Genomic DNA, 9,736 nt, shown 5'->3' with positions numbered 1-9,736 from the left:
ATCTGGGGGGTCATACTGCACAATCCAGTCCACCTCCGGGATGTCCAGTCCTCGGGCCGCCACGTCCGTGCACAGGAGGATTCCAGTGTCCGCGTTACAGAACTGGAAGAAGGTGGTGGTGCGTTTCGTCTGCTTTTGCTTCCCCTGAGCAGAAAGAGGGTGAAGAATCAACACAGGTGTGTGTGTTTGGGGGGGAATACACAACAGATGGGGGCGTCTACTCCCCAACAGTTGGGGATACACAACAGATGGGGGCGTCTACTCCCCAACAGTTGGGGATACACAACAGATGGGGGCGTCTACTCCCCAACAGTTGGGGATACACAACAGATGGGGGCGTCTACTCCCCAACAGTTGGGGATACACAACAGATGGGGGCGTCTACTCCCCAACAGTTGGGGATACACAACAGATGGGGGCGTCTACTCCCCAACAGTTGGGGATACACAACAGATGGGGGCGTCTACTCCCCAACAGTTGGGGATACACAACAGATGGGGGCGTCTACTCCCCAACAGTTGGGGATACACAACAGATGGGGGCGTCTACTCCCCAACACGGTGGATACACAACAGATGGGGGCGTCTACTCCCCAACACGGGGGATACACAACAGATGGGGGCGTCTACTCCCCAACACGGGGGATACACAACAGATGGGGGCGTCTACTCCCCAACACAGGGGATACACAACAGATGGGGGCGTCTACTCCCCAACACGGGGGATACACAACAGATGGGGGCGTCTACTCCCCAACACGGGGGATACACAACAGATGGGGGCGTCTACTCCCCAACACGGGGGATACACAACAGATGGGGGCGTCTACTCCCCAACACGGGGGATACACAACAGATGGGGGCGTCTACTCCCCAACACGGGGGATACACAACAGATGGGGGCGTCTACTCCCCAACAGTTAGGCATCTTTCACACGGGAGTCATATTTTTGGCCTGGATAAGAGGCGGGTGCAAAACATTTGTAATGCGTTTTGCACTCGTGTGAGAAAAATCGCGCATGTTTGGTACCCAAACTTCTTCACAGAAGTTCGGGCTTGGGATTGATGTTCTGAAGATTTTCTTATTTTCCCTTATAACATGGTTATAAAGGGAAAATAATAGCATTCTGAATACAGGATGGATAGTTTAAAAGTGCTGGAGGGGTTAAAAAATAAATAAATAATTAACTCACCTTCTCCTCTTGATCGCGTAGTTCCCGGTCTCTTCTTTACTTCTTTTATGATGAGCTGTGGGCTGAAGGACCTGTGGTGATGTCAGATCACATGCTCCATCACCACGGTGTTGGACCATGTGATTGGAGCATGTGATCTGACGTCACCACAGGTCCTTCAGCCCACAGCTCATCATTAAAGAAGTGAAGAAGAGACTGGGAACTACGCGATCAAGAGGAGAAGGTGAGTTAATTTTTTCAATTTTTTTTTAACCCCTCCAGCGCAAATGTACTCTGCAGTCTGTATTCAGAACGCTATTATTTTCCCTTATGACCATGTTATAAGGGAAAATAATACAGTGAATAGACTGTCACCTAGAAACCATGCGTATAAATCGCACCGCATCCGCACTTGCTTGCGATTTTCAGGCAACCCCATTCATTTCTATGGGGCCAGAATATAGAACATGCTGCGATTTTCACGCAACGCACAAGTGATGCGTGAAAATCACAGCTCATCAGCACAGCCCCATTGAAATGAATGGGTCCGGATTCAGTGCGGGTGCAATGCGTTCACCTCATGCATCGCATCCGCGCAGAATACTCGCCCGTGTGAAAGGGGCCTTAAGGATACACAACAGATGGGGGCGTCTACTCCGCAACACGGTGGATACACAACAGATGGGGGCGTCTACTCCGCAACACGGTGGATACACAACAGATGGGGGCGTCTACTCCGCAACACGGTGGATACACAACAGATGGGGGCGGTCTACTCCGCAACACGGTGGATACACAACAGATGGGGGCGTCTACTCCGCAACACGGTGGATACACAACAGATGGGGGCGTCTACTCCGCAACACGGTGGATACACAACAGATGGGGGCGTCTACTCCGCAACACGGTGGATACACAACAGATGGGGGCGTCTACTCCGCAACACGGTGGATACACAATAGATGGGGGCGTCTACTCCGCAACACGGTGGATACACAACAGATGGGGGCGTCTACTCCACAACATAAGGCACACCCTGCAGGATGCCGCCCCCGGGTACTCACGTGAATGGCCATCACCGGGAGGTCGATGTAGTTGAGGAGCTCATAGTGGAATTTCACCGACATGCAGGACGAGAAGAAAACCATCATCTTCTTCTTGCGGTTCTTCTTCAGGAAGGTGAAGAGCAGCAGGAAGCGCTTCTCCGAGGAACACACCACGTAACCCTGAGAGGACAACATCTGCTGAGGCCACGGGGAACACTGCTCAACTCCACGGACGTCCCCCCCCCAATTACTGGGACGCTCCCTACAATATACTGACCACTCACAATACACTACCTCATATTCCCTCTCTGACCTGTCATGGACTCCACCTGACCTCGGAGGACTCCTATGGTACCAGACCCTGGAAGGTGCTCAGTGCCCGGGAACACATGCGGGCTGCCATCTTAAATCACAAGTCCGGCAAGGCACAGGTAAGTCCTTACCTGTGCCTGCGCTGCGAGCCGGTCTGAAACAAATGCGGTCACCGGGGGCCTTCATCGGGCTGTTCTCAGAACTGCCTGCTCCCGGTGACGGCATTTGTTTCAGACCGGCTCGCGGCGCAGGCACAGGTAAGGACTTACCTGTGCCTCGCCGGACTTAAGATGGCAACCCGCATGTGTTTGAGGGCGAATATGGCGACCAGACTGACACCTGGGGCTTTGGAGACATTATCACCTTCATCTCTTCGTCAGTGTGGCTGGGCATTATCCTGCTGACAGAGGACTCTGCCACTAGGGGGCACCACTGCCATGAAGGGGGTACTTATCTGTACAACAGTTAGGTAGGTGGAACATGTCACATCTACATGACAAAGGTTTCCAGCAGAAAAGAGCATCACGTGGTGTCCGCCGGCTTCTCCTACCCATAGTGCACCTGGCGCAGCTCTTCCCCAGGTAAGGCTACTTTCACACTTGCGGCAGAGTGATCCGGCAATCTGCACGCAGACTGACAGCATTCGTAGACGGACCCCCCTCCCCCCCACACAGAATGCTGAGATGTCCTGACACCTTTCTATCATCGCCAGCAGCAATGTTGTCAGCAGCTTGCTCTACAGTGGCTCCTCTGTGGGATCGGACCAGACGGGCTGACCTTCACCCCTTGCTTGGAGCACAGATGCGTCACTGACCCCACAGGTCACCTGCTGTACAATACACCCCCGACAGGCGCCATTGTCACCGGGCAGTGTCATTTACCAATCGGTGGCTGGAATGTTCTTCCTCACCTGCTCCAGACCGTCCACCGTCGCCGTGTCCTTGTTGTCGTCCACCCCCACATACAGCGGCTCCTTCTTGAGGGAGACCCGCGCCAGGTCCTCCACCTTGCGAGTCTGAGTGGCAGAGAACAGCATGGTCTGCCTGCGCTCTGCGGGAGGAAAGAGGAGTATATAGTATATGCATACAGAGGCCGCCCCGAGCACCAGAGATCAGCGGCCGCCGGTCACTCACTTGGCAACAGGTTGATGATCTGCTTCATTTCCTGCTCGAACCCGACCTCCAGGATGCGATCGGCCTCGTCGATGACCAGACACTGCAGGTTTTTGTACATGAATCCTGGCGTGTTCTGCAGGAAGACAGAGTGTAAAGATGGCGGCACTTTCTGTGACATCACCTGACACCGGGACCGGCCTCACCTGCATGTGGTCCAGGAGCCTCCCCGGGGTCGCCACAACAATATTAACCCCATTGGCCAGTTTCTGAGCTTCTGCCGACCGGTTACTGCCGCCCATAATCAGCCCGTAGGTGTGGACGTGATGCGCCATCAGCTCCTTCAGGACCCCGTATGTCTGCATGGCGAGCTCCCGCGTGGGCGACAAGATGAGCACCCCCGTCCCTACAGCAACAAGAAGCGTCAATGGCGGGGAAGGGGGCAGAACAAGAGATGCACTGGGAGCGCTCCACTGGGGGGGGGGAGAGAGAACGAGCGCTCCACTGGGGGGGGGGAGAGAGAACGAGCGCTCCACTGGGGGGGGAGAGAGAACGAGCGCTCCACTGGGGGGGGAGAGAGAACGAGCGCTCCACTGGGGGGGGAGAGAGAACGAGCGCTCCACTGGGGGGGGGAGAAGAACGAGCGCTCCACTGGGGGGGAGAGAGAACGAGCGCTCCACTGGGGGGGGAGAGAGAACGAGCGCTCCACTGGGGGGGGAGAGAGAACGAGCGCTCCACTGGGGGGGGAGAGAGAACGAGCGCTCCACTGGGGGGGGAGAGAGAACGAGCGCTCCACTGGGGGGGGAGAGAGAACGAGCGCTCCACTGGGGGGGGAGAGAGAACGAGCGCTCCACTGGGGGGGGAGAGAGAACGAGCGCTCCACTGGGGGGGGAGAGAGAACGAGCGCTCCACTGGGGGGGAGAGAGAACGAGCGCTCCACTGGGGGGGGAGAGAGAACGAGCGCTCCACTGGGGGGGGAGAGAGAACGAGCGCTCCACTGGGGGGGGAGAGAGAACGAGCGCTCCACTGGGGGGGGAGAGAGAACGAGCGCTCCACTGGGGGGGGAGAGAGAACGAGCGCTCCACTGGGGGGGGAGAGAGAACGAGCGCTCCACTGGGGGGGAGAGAGAACGAGCGCTCCACTGGGGGGGGAGAGAGAACGAGCGCTCCACTGGGGGGGGAGAGAGAACGAGCGCTCCACTGGGGGGGGGGAGAGAACGAGCGCTCCACTGGGGGGGGGGGAGAGAACGAGCGCTCCACTGGGGGGGGGGGGGGGGGGACTACAATTCTCACCATTCCGCGGCATAAACCTAAGCTTGTAGACCAGTTCTATGGCTGGGACCAGGAAGGCGAGCGTCTTACCGCTACCGGTGCGAGCGGCAGCCAGAACGTCCCTGCAACATCACAGAGTAAATGAGTGTCACATACCGATCCCTGCATCCCCGCCCTCCGCTGTACAGGCGCTCACCTGCCCTCCAGGAGCGGTCTGATGGTTTTATGCTGGATCTCCGTCATGTGAGTGAAGCCCATTTCAGCCACGGCCTTCAGCGTGTTCTCATTCACCAGGTCGGCCAGGGAGGAGAACGCCGTGTCCTCAAACGCCCCTAAATACAGAGCAGAGGTCGGTGCGGGCGCAGCTTCAGGGGACCGCACAGCAGAGGGCCGTGCGGGCGCAGCGTCACGGGGCCGCAGAGCAGAGGGCCGCGCGGGCGCAGCGTCACGGGGCCGCAGAGCAGAGGGCCGTGCGGGCGCAGCTTCAGGGGACCGCAGAGCAGAGGGCTGCGCGGGCGCAGCTTCAGGGGACCGCAGAGCAGAGGGCCGCGCGGGCGCAGCGTCAGGGGACCGCAGAGCAGAGGACCGTGCGGGCGCAGCGTCACGGGGCCGCAGAGCAGAGGACCGTGCGGGCGCAGCGTCAGGGGACCGCACAGCAGAGGGCCGCGTGGGCGCAGCGTCACGGGGCCGCAGAGCAGAGGGCCGTGCGGGCGCAGCGTCACGGGGCCGCAGAGCAGAGGGCCGTGCGGGCGCAGCGTCACGGGGCCGCAGAGCAAAGGGCCGTGCGGGCGCAGCGTAACGGGGCCGCAGAGCAGAGGTCCATGCGGGCGCAGCGTCACGGGGCCACAGAGCAGAGGGCCGTGCGGGCGCAGCGTCACGGGGCCACAGAGCAGAGGGCCGTGCGGGCGCAGTGTCACGGGGCCACAGAGCAGAGGGCCGTGCGGGCGCAGTGTCACGGGGCCACAGAGCAGAGGGCCGTGCGGGCGCAGTGTCACGGGGCCACAGAGCAGAGGGCCGTGCGGGCGCAGTGTCACGGGGCCACAGAGCAGAGGGCCGTGCGGGCGCAGTGTCACGGGGCCACAGAGCAGAGGGCCGTGCGGGCGCAGTGTCACGGGGCCACAGAGCAGAGGGCCGTGCGGGCGCAGTGTCACGGGGCCACAGAGCAGAGGGCCGTGCGGGCGCAGCGTCACAGGGCAGCAGAGCAGAGGTCCGTGCGGGCGCAGTGTCAAACAAGGAGGGGGGGGGGTGGAGAAAGGAAACGAGGGGGGCTCCTAATATGATAACCCTAGAGCATCTAGCCACGCCCCCTGATGAGGACTCCACCCCCCAAAGGGTTTAACTGTCAGGATCGCTCACCAGTCAATCCCATTGGCAGACCTGGCTCCTCCTCCTCGTCAGTCTCCTGGGCGGTCACATTAGGCTCCTCCTCTGTCTCTTGGGTGGTCACTTTAGGCTCCGCCTCTTCATTGTTTAGTCGCTTGGCATCTACAGTTAAGACATGATGAAATGGTCACATGACTGCTGTGCCCCGCCCCCAGAGGAACCGTTGTTATGGAGCTGAGTACACCAACACGATGCCACGCCCATCACAGGGCCGAGGGGCCCCGGGGGCTACAGTGACCACCCCTCACCAGTCTGCTCAGTCACCAGCTTTCTCTTCCTCTTCTTCCTGGTGTCCCCGGGGGTCTCAGGATTCTCCTCCACTTCTCCATTTACTGGGACCACCGCCTCCGGAGCCGTCTCCTCGCTGCTCCGCTCCTCCTGGTCGACAACTGCGTCCCCCGCCGGGCCTGAAAACGAGAGAGCAGGGATGAGCGCGCCAACACCACAGCTCGTCAGCCCCCTGGGCTGTCTCTCTCTCTCTTCCCCGGACTGTCTCTCTCTCTCTCTCACTCTTCCCCGGACTGTCTCTCTCTCTCTCTCTCTCACTCTTCCCCGGACTGTCTCTCTCTCTCTCTCTCTCACTCTTCCCCGGACTGTCTCTCTCTCTCTCTCTCTCACTCTTCCCCGGACTGTCTCTCTCTCTCTCTCTCTCTCACTCACTCTTCCCCGGACTGTCTCTCTCTCTCTCTCTCTCTCACTCACTCTTCCCCGGACTGTCTCTCTCTCTCTCTCTCTCTCACTCACTCTTCCCCGGACTGTCTCTCTCTCTCTCTCTCTCTCTCTCTCTCTTCCCCGGACTGTCTCTCTCTCTCTCTCTCTCACTCACTCTTCCCCGGACTGTCTCTCTCTCTCTCTCTCTCTCACTCACTCTTCCCGACTGTCTCTCTCTCTCTACCCCGGACTGTCTCTCTCTCACTCTCCCGCGGACGGTCTCTCTCTCTCTCACTCTTCCCCGGACTGTCTCTCTCTCTCACTCTCCCCGGACTGTCTCTCTCTCAGTCTTCCCCGGACTGTCTCTCTCTCTCTCACTCTTCCCCGGACTGTCTCTCTCTCTCTCACTCTTCCCCGGACTGTCTCTCTCTCTCTCACTCTTCCCGGACTGTCTCTCTCTCTCACTCTTCCCCGGACTGTCTCTCTCTCTCACTCTCCCCGGACTGTCTCTCTCTCTCATTCTTCCCGGACTGTCTCTCTCTCTCTCACTCTTCCCCGGACTGTCTCTCTCTCTTCCCCGGACTGTCTCTCTCTCTCTTCCCCGGACTGTCTCTCTCTCTTCCCCGGACTGTCTTCTCTCTCTTCCCCGGACTGTCTCTCTCTCTTCCCCGGACTGTCTCTCTCTCTTCCCCGGACTGTCTCTCTCTCTTCCCGGACTGTCTCTCTCTCTCTTCCCCGGACTGTCTCTCTCTCTCTTCCCCGGACTGTCTCTCTCTCTTCCCGGACTGTCTCTCTCTCTCTTCCCCGGACTGTCTCTCTCTCTCTTCCCCGGACTGTCTCTCTCTCTCTTCCCGGACTGTCTCTCTCTCTCTCTCACTCTTCCCCGGACTGTCTCTCTCTCTCTCTCTCTCTCACTCTTCCCCGGACTGTCTCTCTCTCTCTCTTCACTCTTCCCCGGACTGTCTCTCTCTCTCTCTCTCACTCTTCCCCGGACTGTCTCTTCTCTCTCTCTCTCTCTCACTCACTCTTCCCGGACTGTCTCTCTCTCTCTCTCTCTCACTCACTCTTCCCCGGACTGTCTCTCTCTCTCTCTCTCACTCACTCACTTCCCCGGACTGTCTCTCTCTCTCACTTTCCCCGGACTGTCTCTCTCTCTTCCCCGGACTGTCTCTCTCTCTCTCTCACTCTTCCCCGGACTGTCTCTCTCTCTCTCACTCTTCCCCGGACTGTCTCTCTCTCTCTCACTCTTCCCCGGACTGTCTCTCTCTCTCTCACTCTTCCCCGGACTGTCTCTCTCTCTCTCACTCTTCCCCGGACTGTCTCTCTCTCTCTCACTCTTCCCCGGACTGTCTCACTCTTCCCCGGACTGTCTCTCTCTCTCTTCCCGGACTGTCTCTCTCACTCTTCCCCGGACTGTCTCTCTCACTCTTCCCCGGACTGTCTCTCTCACTCTTCCCCGGACTGTCTCTCTCTCTCTTCCCCGGACTGTCTCTCTCTCTCTTCCCCGGACTGTCTCTCTCTCTCTTCCCCGGACTGTCTCTCTCTCTCTTCCCCGGACTGTCTCTCTCTCTCTTCCCCGGACTGTCTCTCTCTCTCTTCCCCGGACTGTCTCTCTCTCTCTTCCCGGACTGTCTCTCTCTCTCTTCCCCGGACTGTCTCTCTCTCTCTTCCCCGGACTGTCTCTCTCTCTCTTCCCCGGACTGTCTCTCTCTCTCTTCCCGGACTGTCCTCTCTCTCTCTTCCCCGGACTGTCTCTCTCTCTCTTCCCCGGACTGTCTCTCTCTCTCTTCCCCGGACTGTCTCTCTCTCTCTTCCCCGGACTGTCTCTCTCTCTCTTCCCCGGACCTGTCTCTCTCTCTCTCTTCCCCGGACTGTCTCTCTCTCTCTTCCCCGGACTGTCTCTCTCTCTCTTCCCCGGACTGTCTCTCTCTCTCTTCCCCGGACTGTCTCTCTCTCTCTTCCCCGGTCTGTCTCTCTCTCTCTTCCCCGGACTGTCTCTCTCTCTCTCTCTCTTTTCCCCGGACTCTCTCTCTCTTTTCCCCGGACTGTCTCTCTCTCTTCCCCGGACTGTCTCTCTCTCTCTTTTCCACGGACTGTCTCTCTCTCTCTCTCTTCCCCGGACTGTCTCTCTCTCTTCCCCGGACTGTCTCTCTCTCTCTTCCCCGGACTGTCTCTCTCTCTCTTCCCCGGACTGTCTCTCTCTCTCTTCCCCGGACTGTCTCTCTCTCTCTTCCCCGGACTGTCTCACTCTTCCCCGGGCTGTCTCTCTCACCCTCCCGCTGTCTTTTCTGTTGGTTTCTTTTCCGGATTTTCTCATTTCTCTTCTGGAGTTTCCTCCGCAGCAGCTTCATCTGCAGATCCGCCATGATGCGCGCACGTGAGACCGGCCGGAAGTGACGTCACCAGCGACCGTAGCGAGGGGCCCTGATGGGTGACTGCGCTGTCCTATGAGATGCCGGAGCAGCCAGGGGTCTTGATGGGGAAGACTGAGCTGTCTTATGAGATGCCGGAGCAGCCAGGGGTTCTGATGGGGATGACTGAGCTGTCCTGTAAGATGCCGGAGCAGCGAGGGGTCCTGATAGAGGTGACTGAGCTGTCTTGTGAGATGCCGGAGCAGCCAGGGGCCCTGATAGGTGACTGAGCTGTCCTGTAAGATGCCGGAGCAGCCAGGGGTCCTGAGAAAGCGCTGTGGGCACCGGACCCCTCATGGCACAGACCTCCCAAGTGTCCCTCTTTTCTCCTTGTATAAAGTGTCTGGTTCCTCTCTGGATATTAGCGCCGCAGATACTG

General features: G+C 58.8%; 1 protein-coding gene across 1 annotated transcript; it reads right to left on the bottom strand.

The window, feature by feature from the left end:
• Positions 1-6: 6 nt before the first annotated feature.
• On the bottom strand, positions 7-9,364 carry DDX18 (DEAD-box helicase 18; the record flags this gene model as incomplete). The annotated part of the gene is made up of 10 exons (XM_044272910.1): positions 9,219-9,364; positions 6,544-6,702; positions 6,269-6,397; positions 5,109-5,244; positions 4,934-5,034; positions 3,848-4,047; positions 3,663-3,777; positions 3,440-3,579; positions 2,236-2,397; positions 7-144 (listed from the first exon to the last, which is right to left on the bottom strand). Coding segments are annotated over exons 1-10 (1,374 nt in total), but the record flags the coding sequence as incomplete, so codon positions are not given.
• Between the last annotated feature and the right edge of the window lie 372 nt (positions 9,365-9,736).

The sequence above is a fragment of the Bufo gargarizans genome, unplaced genomic scaffold (assembly GCF_014858855.1).
Source record: "Bufo gargarizans isolate SCDJY-AF-19 unplaced genomic scaffold, ASM1485885v1 fragScaff_scaffold_210_pilon, whole genome shotgun sequence".
Lineage (NCBI taxonomy): Eukaryota > Metazoa > Chordata > Amphibia > Anura > Bufonidae > Bufo > Bufo gargarizans.
Note: the sequence above shows the minus strand (reverse complement) of the source record. Positions and strands in the feature narration are given on the sequence as shown.